Source organism: Bombus pyrosoma, linkage group LG13, assembly GCF_014825855.1.
Source record: "Bombus pyrosoma isolate SC7728 linkage group LG13, ASM1482585v1, whole genome shotgun sequence".
NCBI classification, from domain to species: Eukaryota; Metazoa; Arthropoda; class Insecta; order Hymenoptera; family Apidae; genus Bombus; species Bombus pyrosoma.
In genome coordinates this window covers 5,808,338-5,826,978 of record NC_057782.1, presented here as the reverse complement: position 1 = coordinate 5,826,978, position 18,641 = coordinate 5,808,338, and the positions used below count along the sequence as shown (strand labels likewise).

At 38.5% G+C, this 18,641-nt stretch overlaps 2 protein-coding genes across 16 annotated transcripts in view; one reads left to right on the top strand and one right to left on the bottom strand.

The window, feature by feature from the left end:
• Positions 1–18,641, top strand: part of LOC122574256 (basement membrane-specific heparan sulfate proteoglycan core protein-like) — a 298,381-nt gene that overhangs the window by 25,416 nt on the left and 254,324 nt on the right. The window lies entirely within an intron of this gene.
• LOC122574254 lies at positions 9,360–15,134 on the bottom strand. 3 transcript variants are annotated; one of them, XM_043741623.1, is made up of 6 exons: positions 14,983–15,134; positions 12,763–13,019; positions 12,292–12,555; positions 11,557–11,690; positions 11,309–11,474; positions 9,360–10,799 (listed from the first exon to the last, which is right to left on the bottom strand). In XM_043741623.1, exons 2-6 carry the CDS (start codon positions 13,015–13,017, stop codon positions 10,401–10,403), a joined length of 1,218 nt encoding a protein of 405 aa, XP_043597558.1. In that variant the 5' UTR covers positions 13,018–13,019; positions 14,983–15,134; the 3' UTR covers positions 9,360–10,400. The 3 variants fall into 3 exon arrangements, with proteins under 3 accessions (XP_043597558.1, XP_043597559.1, XP_043597560.1); XM_043741624.1 differs by lacking the exon at positions 14,983–15,134 and adding an exon at positions 14,834–14,976; XM_043741625.1 differs by lacking the exon at positions 14,983–15,134 and adding an exon at positions 13,239–13,969.

The following is an 18,641-nucleotide window of genomic DNA, read 5'->3' as shown; positions in this document are numbered from 1 at the left end:
AACGTTTATACGTGAAGTCGATGTTCGGCGTTATGGATGAAGCGTGTGTAGGGGAAGAAGTGTTCGAATTTAACGCGCTTTTTTTCCAAATTCAATTTTCATCTCGTACGTTGCCTGTATATTAAAGTGATACTAAAGTTCGCATAGGATTACTTATTAAGAGATAAGTTTCTGTGGTTTTATGTTATGAAATTTTATGTATTAGGTTGTCCGAAAAGTTTCTTTCGTTTTAGAAGCAAATAATAGACGCACAAAGTTTTTTGTTTTATATTAGTTTATAACGAAATGGACCATACCTAATTCAATAAAATAATATAAAACAGAAATTGTTGTCCATTTACTATCACCTTACAAAACGAAAGAAACTTTTCAGACAACCTTTTTTTTTTTGCACGTGGAGGAATCCTCATGGACACTCCGCTGCTGTTAATAATGGCAGCAGCAGAGTAGTATCGGACTCTTACCGCCTAAAACTCCACGATGACTATCCTACGCGTATGACAGGAGTGCTCCAGCAACCTCTTATGAATTACCTTTCTGTTGCGCCTCCCTCCCGCGTCCTCTCGTTCGAGCCAGTCCTAAAGATTCCCTGACTGTTGAATTTGGCACTAGGGGGGCCATTGCCCCTGGCGCCATCCCCCTCTTCTAGTCGCGGTCCGTTGGGGCGGCGATGAAGCGGCTCTAGGCCGCCTGACCGCCATTTTTCAGACAATTTTTCAGTTAATTTTTGACAGAATGTAATTTAGTTAGGAAGGTAGGGAATATCAAAGAGAAACCGAGTACGAGAGATTTTTTATTTCTTGTTGGAGCTGTCGTGGCATATTATTACACAACGTAATTTACCTTCGAAAGTTAATACGCAATTTAAAAGTTGGCATCCGTAAGTGTGGAACGTTATGCAGCATTTTTGTTATTTAGAGAATTTATTATCTTCGGCACTCGTTTTACTATCAAACTATGAATAACGTAGAGCAAATTCTTTCAAATTAATTTCAATATGTTATCGATAAGGTTGTTATTATTATTGATAGATAGATAATTCACGTTCCATGTGATACATGAGTTTTAGTCGTCTCGTTCATCAACCCCATGCATTGAAAATTTGTATTGTTAATAGAAATCGATTAAAACATACTTATGAGCGTCACGTCATAAGCATGATTTAAAGGTACTTGTATATGTACAAATCCACATCGTGACTCTAAAGAACAGACAATACTAAAGAGAATTATATAGCAAAATGTAGCTGCACGAGTTATGGAAAACAATTAGTAGAAAAGCGTCTCAAAGTTACGTTTGACTCTCCACGATCTTTCTGACGTTTTCATCCGTGGCAACGTCGTTATATGCATATCAAAGAACAAAGCAAGCGACGCAGAATGACTTTATCAACATTGTGCCACGGGCATAATTACGCTGATATGTGAACCTTCGCTCAAAACACAGCGTCAAATTACGCCAAACGAATAACAATTTGGCAGCAGCTGCCGAAAGAACCGCTTTATATTTCCGCCAGGTATCGGTCCTTCGCCTCGTGTTCTTCGAGAAAACGTCTCGACAATTTTCAACGTTTTAATGAAACAAACTCTCCTTCGCTTTTCTCTTATTTTTCCTTCTCGTTGCCGAAGGAACAATTTACCGACTGGAAACGAAGAAGGGGAGCGAAACTCGCGGCGGGATTACTCGGTTGACGGACCGTTTAGCCGTTTGAATTACCTCCAACAAATATTTATCAAGTTTTACAGAATTCATTATCCTGACAAGGAAGCTCGAAGCACGCAAAAGCTCGGACGGTTTAATTGTGTAAAACCGGCGAATTACGGGGAATAAGTCAGTGGCGGGAAGCGAATACGCGGATAATTAAAACGACTCGGGGAGGAGGGAAATGTGACGTAACCGGTTTTAAATTTCCGCCGATTCTAATTCCAGCCATTCATTTTTCCCTTATTAACATATTCCGTGGTTCGCCGTAACTGTTACATGACCGGATGAATTGTTGTTTGTGGCCGCATTTCGGAAAAATTTACCACGGTTTAACCGTCGCTTTAGCGTTCCTTCGCGTTAAGCTCGGGTCCCCGCACTGTCGCAACTCCTATAGCGTTCTGCCAGCTGCGCAAAACAATTTCAATTTGCCCGCCGCACGCGAACACACCGTGTAAAAAGCGTGCACGCTTAATTTCACCGTAGTGTCGCGCGCTATCTCGTTTGCCCGTTTTGTCAGCGAAAACTGCATCGCGCATCCGATGCACGTAACGCGCACTCCATCAGCGCAGTTCGTGGCTAAGTCGGTTACGCCTCCGCTGGCAAAAAGGTGTGACTTACGTGGAACAAGTGATTATCGCTTTATCGTGACCGAAACTGTCGTCAGAATGGAATTTATCAGACGCGCCGTAGATAATAAACGGCCAGGCGAAGGGAAGATTGGGATTAACGAAGAATTTATGCTATTCCGGGTTTTTAGTGGTACGTTTAACCCTTTTGTTCGAGAGACGTTAGCTGAATAGCTATGTAGGCACATAAGAGTAGGAATAGGAGCAGGTACTGCTGGATAATAGTTAAGGTTTAAGTTTGCAGAATTGTTGAATTCATTTTAAATTAAGGCGTAGCAAACATTCATTTTGAACATTCATCATGGCTGTACGTCTCTGTAACGAATATATAGAAATCAACAAACAGGTCGACTAAATTACATGATTATGAAAATGCAGAGGTATTTTTTGGAATAGTGTGGCAACGAAATAAATTAAATAATTGCTGGATACATACGTTGGCCCGTGCATTTACTACCGGCTGAAGTTAAATAATTGTTACACGCTACGTATTTATTAATAATTTGAACAATTGAGGATCTGTTACTTGTCCGATATATCATAGTTGGAAAAATGAAATCAGATAATTGTTGCATATTATTTGACATTTCTAGAGAGCTAGAGAAAAGTGAAGTTTCTGCAGAGGATGTAGTATCTAGAAACCAATCTCATATGTAACAAATAAAGCCACCATTGAGAACCACGGAGTTAAAACACAGCAAACGACAGTTCAATCGTTATAACTTTGAGAATTTCGCAGAAACATTCAGGATGCTCGAGCGCGGAATACAGCGAGTGTGGTAGTTCGAGAAGCGTAGCGCAGTCGTTAGCAAGCGCAGGTTCGAAGACCGTACTGTTCTATAGTTTCTGGAGGATGTAGGAATTTCTCTGGGCAAAATTCTCCGAGGCAAAACATTAAATGTTACAGTATATCCCTTCGTAATTAGTATATACAATATTAATTAATCAGGAAAGTAGCGTGAATCTCGCGGGAGGCGAAGATTCCGTGTTGGAACGAACGTGGTGGTGCGGCCACTGGAGATAACAGTCCAATTAAACATTAATAGAACAACTTGAGCGAAATATGAGGGCTCCGTCTCGTTGTTTAATTCGATTGAAAGTTAGTAACACGCGTGTAGGATACGCGCAACTTGCTCGAAGACATAGACCTAACGCGTTTACGCTAAATTAGATGAGGAGGGAAACGTATGGATCTGCTAAGGAAGTTCGTAAATGCGACCACGAAACTAGGCTAAAACGGAGAGGCGAAGGAATAAAAATGCGTACTAGTTCGTAATGCAAGATACGATGGAGAAAAAAAGGATTAGAGAGAAAAAAAGAACGGAGAACATAGACAGAGATAAAGAAGCAAACGTAAAATAGAGAAAGCGGTAGAAACGGGGAAGACGAAGAATAAAAGAGAAAGAGAGAGAGAGAGAGTGTCGGTGGGAAGGGTTTTCTTTAACCCGATAAAACGTGATCCTCGCTTTATCAAGTTAACGTAATCCACTTATTTTCAACCAACAACTAGGTGGGTTGTGGAGGCCGTCGGATGAAGAACGATCGTGGAATAGCGAGTGTGGGACGAGATTATGCAGGTGTAAAGCCTGCGGCAGAAAATACTGCCTTTTAAATTAATTTCAGGGAATGTTCGTCGTCGTATACAGAAGCGACGAGCTGTTTGTCCCTTCGCCGTGTAATTCCACTCCTCTATATCTCTTTCTCTCTAGCTTTATACCTTGTACGTCTCTTCGTCTCTTCCTCTCTGCCTCTCTCGTCGGTTCTCTAAATTCTGCCCCGCCACACCTCACGGTTTGCCCAGGCCTTCGTCTATATCACATCCTGCCGGTTGGACCGGTTCCAATTGCGAATTGAACCGTTCGTAACTGTTGAACGTGAATTATGGCGTTTATTTATTCTGCCCTGTCCCTCGTGCCATTCCCCGTTGGCTATCCTGTTCGCAACCATCCATCCTACAACGCCCCCGAAATCAGTGCTTCGCGAACGATGGCACGATTGTGTAACGACGTCGATTTCCCTTGATTATAATCGAATCGGTCAATGGAGGATCGTTGTAAACCGGGCCCTGTTAGACCACAGATTGAAAACGATAGAAATAAATAATTATTTTTAACGTTGAATCGCGTAACTTCTCGCAGTTGATCGAGAACGAGAGCTGAACGAGATCGATTCATTGCTGAGTTTTGTAGTTCGTCGTTTGCTGGAAACAAGACAAGCGAAAGAAGTGCAGCTTCGATTGGTCGTGATGGATTAGACCTATCTCGATTGGAAGTGGTCACATCTGCTATATCTTGCTTGGTTAGAATGTCCCGTCTAACATTTTCAAACTGAAAACAACTTCACTTGAGGTTTTATCATCTTGTTTATACCAGTTTCCCCATTTTCTCTTGCCTTCTACTCTACTTTTCTTCCTTCGTAACTCAATTAATTATGAAACTAAATGATTGTCAAATTCATCGCTCAGACACCACTATGATTCTCGAACTTGTACATAATATCGCGTGACGTTAGAGAGTGCAATATTTCCCTTTCTCCTGTGCTTTGGAAGCTTCTTTCCATCCCTGCGTTATATTAATAGCATCGCTTGGCGAGCGAGGCAAACAAAATATCCATTTTGTCTCTGTACTACTATTCTACTAATTCTCTATCCATATTTGCATAGCATTTTTCTAGCTTGCTCCCATTTCACTCCATTATCAACCGATATTCGTACGTTTGTTTAGAAGTACAATTTGCCATCGACATCCTGAACTTTCGCATAGCACGCGACCGCGCTTGCAGAGCGAAAATCGAACCAACAGAAGCAACAAAACGTATCATTCGCGCGGGACAGTCGGCGTTGGTGACTTATCGCCACGCGATGTATGCGCAAACATGTACAATCTTCATTACTATACCGCCACCATTATTCCGTATCAGAGCATCGCTGGTCCGCCGCGTGCAAAGTTTCAGACGTTGTCTGAGTAGTTTATGAATACCGCGACACCGGGGTGAGTGTGACCGTGGAGGATGACTGGGGTCGTCGAGATGCCAGTGAAAACGCAGGGGTGGTACCAGAAAGCGTTTATCAACCCTCTGTGCCTGACAAGCGCGCATACAGACGTGGAATATATACAAACGCGGATCTCTCGTCTGCTTTCCAGATATTTCTCTCGTTCTCTATACCGCGCAGCAACGTCATCGTGAGGCGTTATAACTCAAATGCCAAGACTCCTTTGACTAGTAGGTATTCGCACAGCAGATATTACTTTTATACACGTGATACCGCATCAGTTGCTCGAGACAAAGGCAAAACACATATGACACATATTTCGAAACAACGGAACGTGGCAATTGTTGGACGAGCACTGTGTGCGCTTCAATTTCGTCGCAATGACAGTAATTTTCGATTCCCTCGCTCCTTCCCCGCTTTCCATTTCATCCCTATCCTCCATACAGATCTGCTTTTTCCTTTTTTCTTCCTTTCTCGTAACTTTTTTGCTTCACTGGCACTTGCGGATTTTCCAAACGGAAGGATTAAACGATGAACTTTCACGAGAGAAACAAGTTTTTTTGTAATTCTACGTTTGAGTTTTTGTACTTTTCAACGTCTAGAAATATTTCCCCTGGAGGGGGAGAAACAACCCACGCGATACGAGTGGAATCCCCGTTTCCTATTTTTTCTTTTTTTTTTTTTTTTAACGTTCAAACAATGTTTGAGAAGAAACATTAGAAAGAAAGAAATTATTAAAATGCAGTACCGTGTGCCGTGGTGTATTATGAATTGCTCGACTATCAATTCATCGCGCGGTGATTTGTGATGGAAATTAATTCATGGCAAAGCGGCTAATAAAATTTCCTCGGCGAGATTTCAGGTTTTACGAGGCAGAACCGCGATGAGAGACATGACTGATCGCGGTCGCGGGTGTCATTTTATCAATGCATAGCAAGGCGAAAGGACATTGACTAATGATATTACCGTAGCAACTTATTTGTTATCGAAATTGCCTATTACTTACTCTATTGGACGATATGTCTACCGCCTCGTCGATATCGCCGCGGCCTATAGCAAGCACCAACTCGTCTTCAAGGCTTTCCATCGATTGTTGCCGACGATATTTGTCTTCGTAGAAATGATTCCACTCCTGTTGCTGAGATACTCGAACACAAAATTAACCGCGGTAGGCATCCTGCGTGGAAAATTTGTCTTCCCGACCAATTTCGTCTCTGGAAATGAAAGCTCACTTTTAATTACACCGTCGGCTCGGAACGAAAAAATATCTGGCCGTTCGTCAGAGATGGAAATTTTACGAAACGCTCAGAATTTGTGGAGATGAGATAATGGAGATGTCTCGACGTTGTTTCTTGGAATTTTACCCTCCCCTTGTTTCTATTCTATTTCATCGAAATTAAGCAGTTTTCCAGATAACGACAAACATGGAAAAGAAAGCGGAAAGAAAGGAAACATACGCATATCTCGATTTATTCGGAAGTTATTCATATTCTATCATAGATAATTCGTATTTATATTCGTCATGTGTAGATAACGCAGTTGAAACATTACGGAACCAATGAAACGTAAATATTATTATCAGATCAAACATCCGAAAAGCGAGTGTATTGCATTTGCGTGGCACGGTGATAATGGTAAAATTGTACGCCAGATCTTAGCAGTGGATAGTACGGCACGGATAGTCGTTGATAATATTGGAAATTTCTTTCTTTCATTTTCATAATACTCGGCTAACGAAACAGCTTTGTGTTACGAAGAAGAAGAGATTGGAATTCGTGGCGCCAGGCACGCAAGATCCGATTAATGGCAGTTCATCTCGGTGTAGGTATCGGAGATAGCAATTGCCTGGTGATTAATTTGATCGTTTGTTTCGCGTCACGTACACGCGCATGCATAAATATGCTCACGGACAAACACACAAGTTCGATTTAATTGAAAGGCGAAACGCGTGTCCCGGGCTTCGAAGATATTAATTAGCTTTCAGAGTTAATCGCGTTCTCCATGATGCCTGCCGCGGTGTTCACGGAATCTATGCGTTTTCACACGGTCGGCAGTAATATCTCTGACCGCACTCGATCAACGCAAAGAGGTCGATGACCCCGGGCAGATAAATCATCGAAATCGGCCAGAGAATTCACGAGGTTCGACCGTTCTGCTTTCCGATAATCTCTCCGTGAATCTCGGTCGAAGATAAAGGAGAAAGAGAAAGAGAGAGACGACGGCTATTGGTATGAAACTTGGGGTTTAAAAGATTTATCTATTGACGAGAACTGAATCGATATTAATAACTGATCCGTATCAAAGAAACCAGAAAGTACTTTCAGTAATTATTATTACATAAGTACTGGCGGTTTGGCGAAGCGAGCGGAGAAATTGCTTTGATATTGCCGGAATTGCCGAATCATTGTGTGGCTGGCTCGTTGAACAATTCTACGAACAGCTCTCTCCCTCTGAGTAGACGTTCGCGTTTGAAATAAGTGATTTGCCATTGCGACGTACAAACGGCTGTGATTTGTACAAATCATCCTTTGAATCCAGCTCGTTACCAAGCTGCTTTGGCAAGTGTATCGCGTATCTGTATATGAAATCAATATACGTGTTTCATCCGAATAACAGTCTGAGCACGCGTGTCATTTCAACGATACCGTGTATCGAATTTAATTGTCCGTTAATTTTCCAGCGACACAAATATTGAAATTATGGGAAGATAAAGGAGAGAGAGAGAGGGAGAGAGGGAGAGAGAGATAAAGCGAGAAAGGGAAAGAGCAAGTGCAGGAATAATTTTCGTGTAATAGATTGCAACTTTTGTACCCGATTCTTGTCGCCGTCGCGTAATTATTATTCATATTCCATTGTTACTTCATGCCGATGTTTAATTACGCCTTTCAAATATTCCGATCGGTCGTTTTTAATATGCTCCTATCAAACGTTTATTTTCACGTTGTCATGGAGGAAATCATTTTTCCGAGAATAATTTACATAGATATCGCGCTCGAATCGATCTCGCCTCTATTTCTTTAGATTTGTATCCGACTGAAAAATATTTGCAAACGTGATTATTAAACCTTCGCTTATGCAAATTCATATCATCGTGTTGAAAAATGAAATCCAGATAGAGAACGTCATGCTGGAAATGTTATAACAAGTGCGTTATTTCGAATATATTTTTTTTAATTATTATTATTCTGCGTGCATATAATACACGCACGGATTGTGCCGCATGTGACGAAAATATATATAATATTCAGTTGTTAATAATTAAAACAAATATATCTAAGTTCCATTCAATATAAATTTGCTTCAAAATCCGCGGTTTATTTATTGTATGTTTCTATTTGACGTGCACACGGTTTCATTCTTGTATATTTAAATTTTTCACAACTAAATGACCATCAGGGGTGATCATGGTGCGTTTTGTCAAGTGTAGACCGACTAATCTTTCGTACGTATGAAACAGGAAGCTTTATCGTGTTAGACGGAAGAATTTCAGGGAAAATTGGAAACGATTTTCCTCATACCACGAAAATGTACCGCGTATTTTTTTCATCCGAGTTTCCGTTCCCGTGTTCGTCCGTAGATTTGCCCGTCAGTCCCGCGGCACCGCTCTGAAAGTGCAATTAATCCATAAAATAGGTATGCGCGGTGTGCAACGCATGTTCAACAGCAATTTCATCGTCCAGGCTTCTCTTTGTCCGCACCGAAACGGTCATACGGTATACGCGAGGAAACGTGACACGGACATTTATTCAAAACACCACGACACGTTTCGTTTGCACGTCGCGAAAGTGCAATTCGCTCCTAAATCTTTCCCCGCTGCAGCCAAGGGAAGATTTACGTGTGTGACACAATGACTGTTTCAATGACAGCGTGAATAATACAAAGGAGGATAAAAAAAAGGGACAAAGTTCATTGAAGACTTATCTCATATGTTAAATCAGGGCAAAGTTATTGCTTTCTTCCTTTCCATTTCCTTTCCTGTTTCTTTTTTTTCTTTCTTTCTTTCTTTTGAAACAGATAAAATATAACGATGAATGGGCTAGGTGGATACTATTCATTTATTTTATTCCTTATTTTCAATTTTTTCTTTTTTTTTTTTCGTACTCAAAGGGAAACAATGTCAGTGTTGATAATATACAAAGTATAAAGTAAAGTATAAAGTTACTTGCTACGTTGACAATTATACAACACGAATAAAAAAAATGATCATTTTGCCTTAGTTTTCGCTATCGATTGTACGAGTCTGAAGTATTTAACATCTAGTTTAATACCATGTTGATTATATTACACTCGACGAAACTTATGATACTGTACTGCTGAATTTGTACTATCGACTGGTGGACTAAAACATATTTCATAAATTGAATTACTGGTCGTTAAACCGACCAATCTTATCTTACGTTACCTACGAAAGACGTTGAACTTTGGTTTCATTGTAACGATAATGTTGAAATTCAACTAAATAATGACAAACGAGTATCATTGTAAGCTCGTTACAGCGTCGGAATGACTATAATTCACAACAAACCGCAATTCTACAACCAACAACGTAATACCCAAATACAATATTCAGTTAGCTAACCCTTTCCTGCCCAACCTTCTACGGTCTAGTACCGTCGAACGAAAATAACGAAGAATTTTGACGGCTAAGTTGATGCGTAATAGCAGCAACGAGAACCTGATGCAGAGTAAAAATCAAGAAGGCATGCTATATAAAAGATATCACGTACCATACAATTAATTAGAAGATTAATGAAATGTTTTTCAGTTTAAATCTCGTCTGTACCTTTTCCCTTTCTTCTCTCATTGCTTTCATCAACAGCGCACAACGTATATGTACGTACGTACGTACGTACGAGTAATTATCAAATTTAAACGGAGATAATGCATAATTCTAATTAAAACATTTGCGAAATATAAAACTTCAATAACAAACTAAATGAGATACTTCTAATATACTCAAATACTTTTATATTAAAAAATTGCCTACAGTAGAAAACATTTGTAAAAAATATTTCACCGAAAATGGTTAACTCTGTTGTAGTTGTTTATAATCAAAATCCTAGTTTAGGCTTTATATATTAGTCTAATAAGCCTGCTGCTTCGAATTTCTCTAATCGTTTCAACAATATCCTTTGAAACAGCGGGTTATTGTATCCGGGATGACTATAATTGCCCACATTTTCCAGTAAGCTGTCCAGACTCTGCGCATCCTTTTTATCAACCAAAGCGAACGGCAACGTGTTCATCGATGATATCATCCCGTATACGAGTCGTTCGCTCATGTACTTCTTTATTTCATTCAAGGTAGGCGGTTGCGTTTTGCAACCGATTTGCTTCATGGTGGCAACCAAAGTTCGTTGGTACTCTTCGACTAGAGAATCGGTACCGTTGTTGGAAATTTCCTCGTTGATGCTAGTGTTGAGGAAGTAGAGCAGGTCGATTGCCGGTGAAGTGTAGACAGCGATTTGGAAATCCACCTGCAATGTCGATCGAATTTCGATCGATGTGAGCCGGTACGAATTGAATTGGAAATGAAATCTGTGCAACGCGACGAGGAACGAAAGAAGCATGCGAGGGTTCGTGTTTAGGAAATCATCGTAGTCGAGAGTTTGTGCCCGTAGGCCCTCGTCTCCACGGGACAGGTGGGGAATGTACCTAAACGCGATCGGATGGGATTTATTGCATTATTCATAATGCAGCGTCTTCCACCAACGTGAAATCAGGATCTTTCGATTCGCTGCTTCTCGGCCTCTCGCGTTAAACTAAATGTTTAATAATACCGTGTTGTCGAATTAATTAAACGTAATACGTTATGTAACACGATTATTATTATGTAATGGAAAGTGTTAATAACGTTTAGTAATCTCAGTGTGTTGAATTGAATCGTCGAGTTGAATAACCGAATACGTAGTGCGTAACGTGAAATGATGATAATGTGTTTTCAATTAATAAAAAATTGTGTTAAAAGGTATGTGTAGTTACTTACGAAGATGTGATCGATAGGTTTGTCGTTTTTGTCGTATCGGAACATCATGTTGTTCGTCCATGCGTCACCGTGGTTAATGACGTTGAACTCATCGTCCTTGCGTTTCATTGACTCCAAGCCCTTTTCAAACATTTTTTCAGAGAAGTTTTTAACTTTCTCCGCGTACCTGGAGACATCAGGAACTTTCGACACGTCGTCATCGATTCATTTCCAATAGTATAATAATTACGTGTTTTTATTAGTTTCACCTTTTTCCATTTTGTGGCCAGCTTTCCATTGATTTTGCAAGAGAGGTGCACGCCATTTTAAAGAACTGCACTACGTCGTTTGTAGTTGCATCATTGAACATTCCTTTCCAATATAATTCTTTCTGTTTTGGTTCCTACGGAAGCACAGATTATCGAAGTATTTAACATAGTTTCTCTTAATTGCTATTTTATTAAACGTTAATATTAATTAGTATTAAGAAAAATTAATTTGCTTAACCATTTTACTGCTTAGTCAATATTGCAGCTGATAAAAAATACATTTTTAGCTTGTTGGTATCTGAGCCCAATGGAATGATATTTTATACAAATTTTACTATTAAGCCAAACGAGAAGAAATGTATAAGGACAATGACCTGTTTGGTGTGCTAAATGTGTAATTGATTTAAAGATTAACGTAAGAACAATAAGACAAATTGAAATATACATGAAACATATAGGTACATATATAAATGATCAAATCATGGCCCTCTAATTATGTTACTTTAGTGAGCATTGAAAAGATTAATAGTAAATATGACGATCAGATTGCGGATCTTTATGCATCTATAGGAATAAAGATGCAAAAATATAAAAATATTAAAATTACGACAGCCCTTTGTCATATTTGATAGATGATACAATTTTCTGTCAATATCATATTCTTTTAATCGTATTCACAAACAAGATACTAACATGCATAAACATCGGAAATTTATCGTTCGTCATAATCATTACCTTCTCGCATAAGGCGACCGATGCAGCATGGAATCTCGCCAATCCTTGAATAGCCAGTTTACAATGATCCATATCGAGACCAAGTTGACGATTGGCCATACGAAATCCAAGTGGAGCCAGATCTTCCAGTATCAAACACATCGGTCGTTCCATTTTTATGTAATAAGCTTGTGCACTTAAACGACTGCCTAACAATTTGTTCATCTTTCGCAGTGTATTTGTCATCATGAAGATTTCAAAGTCGAAGATTTGTATGTTCATGATCTTAGAAAACGTTCAGAAATATCTATCGTGAGATAATATAAGATCTGAAATCGCTTATCCGCGTTCTTTATAAGTACAACTTTTCCTCACACATTCTACCATTTTTAATAATTAAAAGAAAGTAAAGATAGTTTCTTAGATTAGAAAGCTTAGTGTTCGGTTACTTAGGAAAGTATCTTTGAAAAATTTTCATTCGTAAGTATTTACCATTTCTTTCCTTGGTCCCTCGGCTATCGGCTCGAACTTGAACAAAAGCGACTTTTTTTCTTTGACCTTAGTTTTGCCCTCTTTTCGCGTGAACTCCGCCACCACTCTTACTAGATCACTAGCGTAGTTATCACCTACGGCAGTCGCAGGTTTCGAAATTATATCGGTCACATTGATGGTACTGTCGAGTTCGGCGAATCGTAGGACCCTCTCGGTGAAGTCGGCGTTCAGCCATGTCAGTGTCTCGTGGGCCATTTCTGAAATTGGAATCGGAATTGCAGAATTTCATCGGCGAATCATTGCTCTTGGTGGAGCGTCAGGAAACACGGAAACGATCCCTTATAGCAACTTATTGTTCACGGCCAGATTTACGATATCGCGGTTTCCTTTCGTTTTCTTTTCGTCCCTCTTTCCTTTCCACTCTTTTTAACCTTCTCATCTGCTTTTTCTCTCTTTATATGCATATAAATACGTACATATATATTTACATCCGCCTCTCTTTCTTCGATTCGTTCTCCCTTTCGACTCGACGATTTCCTCTTCGAGCCTCGATATTCACAGGGATCGTTTCTCGCGTTCGAGATCGCTGTTTCAATTAGAAACGTAATGGAACGAGGCGTCTGCTTTTCATCCCGCCTCCTGCTTTCCCCTTTCGGCGGTTTCCGCGCGATGCAGCACATTTCACTGCCGAAGGCTCCATCGAACGCGATCGAATCGTGGTATTTTAAGAAAATTTACGACCGGTCTCTCTGGAACGCGAACAAAAGAATGCGTTCCTTTTTTTCATTTCTTCTCTTTTTACCATTTTTTTTCTTTTTTTTGTCTTTGGTCACGATCAACATTCTCGAAGGACGAGAAACTTTTGTACCAGCAAGTTCGCGAACGTTTCGAGAGATTTAAATCAGAAGTCGAATAGTGTACACGGAACTTTTTAATGGCCATGGATACAGAGGATTTTAACTAAGTGTATTTAACTAAAGTTTCAACGATCACGTGGAATGTGCTGGTGCGAAAGTTGAAGTGGAAGATAAGAGAGAACGTTTGAAAAAGTACATAATTCGTTACGTATATCGATAGAGTTTCATTTTGATATCGATTAACTGAAAAGGATTGAAAATAACTGTGCCACTATTCGAGGTTATCGAACGCTTTTTAGATCACGCGAGGGCACTTAGTATGAATCGCACGGTTGATTATTCTCGCGGAGAGGAACGAAGAAATCGAGGGCAAGCGATTATGACGTTCCCCTTTTAGAAATCCAGTTCTTACTTTTTTTCTAGTCCCAACATATACATACATAATGCGGAAAATGTATTTGAGTCTGTTATTATTTACAACACTGCTTATACTTGTATATTTGTATATACACAACATCTCTTGATATCCTATAGCGTACAATTTGTTCTTTACAAAATCAATTTCATTTAACATATCCAGGCGTGATCAATGATTTCTTGAAAATATTGAATTGAAGAGATTGAATTGAAATGACGCAGAGAATGTATTTGGGTCTGTAACTATTCACGGCACTGTGCGTACATAAATATAAAACGATCTCTTATTCTAGCGATGACTCAACCGTTCCGTAAACAGCCAACAGCATAAAATATAGTTCGACGATTCGACAAAATTAAAAAAGCTTAATGCTCACTTGTGATCGTTAAATATATTAATATACGTTAATGATTTATTTATTAGTTTCGGTTTAATGAAGCTGTCAACAGTCTGTGACACATAAACATTGATCATGCTATTATAGCGGAAATAGATTCTTTTCGTTTTAAAATTCCATTGAACACGTTCGAATTGTTTTTATTCCCTCCGTTCGTTCACAAAAACCATCAGATTGCTTTGACATTTTCTGAACTTTCGGTAGTTTTGCCAAATTTTGTATTCTTCATCGTTTAATGTCATTCGTTGATTTTCCACTATATCGTACACTGTGTAGTTATATTTTGCATGCCAGATATTCTACGCAATCGGAATAAGAAGCTCGAGCGTGATGTGAATTGAACAAACTCGAAGAGCACAAGAATCGTAAAAAAGTAAACACGATTACTTTCGCTCGTACCTGTTTCACTGGTTTCACTCGCTTTTCGTAAATCTTTTTCTAATACCTTTCACTGATGAATCTCGCGCGTTACTTTACCAAAATACAACACGATAGAACGGAACGAAACAAGAAACTACGAAAAATGTAGGTTATCATCGGACACTAACCTGCGAGAGATTGAAGCAAATGATTTAAAGCGCGTACACGAAACAATAATTACTTCACTCTGCCTCCGTGAAGGTCTGATACGGAGTGAGCTACACGGGATAGACGTGTCAGGTTTTATATGGCCGATCGCACATTATTTATGCTCCAATCAGAATTTGCCCGGACCGTAGACGTCATCTATCGCGAAGACTGTCTGATAACAATTAAGCGGAGTAAGAAGTGCTCGACGAATAGCATGGCCACTTTGGATTCAGTGCTGTTTGAAAAATCACTGTTTCGGATAACTTGGAGATAATCACAATTTTTTAAATATATGCGAAGCGTATCACTTCTTCGACTTCTAACTGGACTCTTGTCTCGGATGCCTCTTACAATTAACCTTTATGTTCTAGCGTAGACAAGGTGTATCTGGAGCAAATTATTTTGATGTAAACAAGATACATACTTAGGCTGACGAAAATATTCGAACGTTTATAAAAACTTTCTTTCGATGCATTACATACGAAACATTTCTTACATTACTGTAACGAGGTACGATGATCCTGATTGCATTGATAAATGCACGTAATACCTATATTCATAAAGAATCGTCCGAGATAAGTGTGTAAATAATTTGGCAAGTTGCTATACGTCCAACATAGCTGTTCATGTTGTATAATTTTACAATAAACGTCTGATAACTTCTGTATACATTTTCACAGATTGGCTTCACATTTTACTAACAAAATTATTAATATTAATCACACGTTACAATATATATATATAGAAAATTTCTGTGATAAATATTCGAATATTTTCGCGAATCAGTGTCGATGACTGATAACGAGCATAATGAATGGACCGTGGAAATTTATGCAAATTCATATTTTTATTCGTATATTTAAAAATACAGAATATAGGCGGAAATGCTACCTGCTAGATGTTATAATTATTGATAAGCGGATCGATCGTTGTTCGATAGACGGAGAAGAAGTAAAAAAAAAGCCTTTTTAGTATTCTATTTTAGATGTTTCGCATATCTTTCTACGTTATGTGAATTTTATGTATTTTTGTATTTTCGATTGAAGAATGAGTCTAAACGTGGATCGGGATCCACTTGTATCAGCAGACAAGAGATTTCTTTATTTCTGTAATTTATGCTGATGTGGTACATCGCATTAGCGACGCCTTGATAGTTTGTTCACGATGTGCATCGCGGTTCACTGCGAAAAGAGTGTTGCGAAATAACAGTGGAATTCAGTGTATTGAGTTTTAATGCAGCGATAGGAAGATTCGCGATGGCACACGTCATGATAACGCAGAAGTCATCCTCATGGAGATGTCTCTATCGTGACGTATTGTTTCCTCGATTTTGATGGGGAGAGATCGATTAGAGCAAACGATAAAATGCGCGTTGTTTTCATCGTCTGGGAACACCTCATTCATAGTGTTTATTCAGTGCGCGATTATCCATCCACTGCGAAGAAATTAAACTGGAGATTGATACAGCTCGTCACGTAGCCGCTGCACCCATAGCTATTAATTTAAACTATCACGCAGCTAATTATTCACTCGACTTCTTACGTTAAATTTATCAAGTAGCATTATTTATAAATTGCAAATTGCATTACCTGAGCCTTGTCGCGCATAACGAGATTAATATTATTAATGAAATTTTATTAATTACAGATTACAAGTTACAAGTATTAAGAATAATTATAATAACAAGTATTTTAATAAAATAAATGAAATTTTACAAGTCAACTTTTACTTAATAAATTATAATTTATAAATTACATATTTATCTTCTTCGACAAAAAAATCATAAAATTGTAAAAAACTGACCTCTCATCTACAACTTGTAACTTGTCAATTTACTGATATTAATGATTAATAAATTATCGTGTAGCACGGTTTTGGTTATATGATTAACTTATTACAAAATAAATTGCTTACACGATCTCACGAAAGTGTTCGAGCATTTACTTAATTATAATTCCTTAATCGTGATTGTGTTGGTAAAATTTGCAAATGTATACAGTATATTTTTAGAAGACATTTATTGCCAATATTATGGATGTATTAGGTAAGATACGCATAAAATTATCAACTGATTATATTCCGGAATATTCCGATTTAATAATACGATGAATAATTGACTGCTGGAATATTCTATTTTATTTTACTAATATTTTGGCATTTTTTCATGGACATTTTCATATTCGTTTCAAATTTTACTCGCGCAATCACGATAGTCGTAACGCTAATGAAACTACTTGTCGCATGCTAATAAAATTTCAAAATGTTCCTTGTAACACGCATCCTACGCTATACTACAATATGTATAGTCACAAAAGCTACCTACAATCCGTAATACATCCAGAAGATTATTTATCGTTAGATTGTGAATTTTTACTCGAATTTATCTCTTTATCGTGCAAACACAAGGAAATGAATTCCAAATAAAAACTTATTTTACCTTTGGATATTTGATATATCTTTTTATATCTTGTACCTAATTCTGTGTCTAAATTTCTGTGCCATTAATAAATCTCCGCAAATGCATAAAAAGTACTCGGTCTACTTACTGAAAAACGCTTAGCAGAACGGTAGTATAAATAATCATAAATCTCAAACTTTTCAACGAACGATATTTGTAAAACGATGAATACTTTACTGTTCTAATTTATGGAGTTAATCGACGTGGCTTCTGAGTGACTTATATATAAAAGAATTCGCATAACGAAGAACAAAATTCAACTTGTAGAATTGTTGATCGTAGAGGCGACGTTGATTAACATCGGTTACCTAGTCTCCATTGGAGGCAGTGTCAGTGTTACCAAAGCGACACTCCCATGCGAACTTGAAGCGTTTACGTAACCGACAAACATGTTTATTGTGTTGAGGTTGAAGGAAGTCAATTGGCGCTGTTATGAAATCCCCCTCATCTGACCGTAGGGATCGCGGCGACTGTACAAGTCGCTGCCTCCATTAGCATCGTCATGGATAGCATTGTGCGGTTTCGTAATAGCGAATGACCATATGAAATTATTTAATTTTTATCGCGTGATCGTTGATTCTCTTTATATGTGAAGGAAGCTTCACATATTTTCTACAATCGCACACAAATTCCATGTTTGAATTTCTGCGTAACCTATTGTCTATCTTTTTTTATCTCCGAAAGTGTAACTTGACAAGAGGGACGCTCGGTTTGATAGAGCAATTACATAACGTTGATAATAAAAGTAACGTAAAAGCAATTTAGAATATTGGAAAGTTTCATTAGTCACGAACATGTAAAATTAATCTATCGATCAATCTGTTAACCAGCACGTACGTAAGTACCTTACATTCCTATGATTAGTAACGAAAGATTGATGGCAAAGGTACGCACGCAAACGAACATCACAGGCAAAGAAGGCTTTATAATTAATTCCTTTAATTCAATAAATTCCCTGGTCCTCCTTGTCATGTTCTCCTTTGGAAATAGGAATGAAGCTATACGTAAAAGGATAAGAGACCTTCACGCGAAGAAATAAGTAGTCAAGTGATGAATTAATTCGTCTTTCCTGGTTAACAGTTTAAAAGAGAATCGTCTTGAAGTTGTGAGAGGTGGGACGAGACTGATTCTGTTACAGGCTGCACGCCTGTGGCCACTATCAGACTCAATTTGTTAACA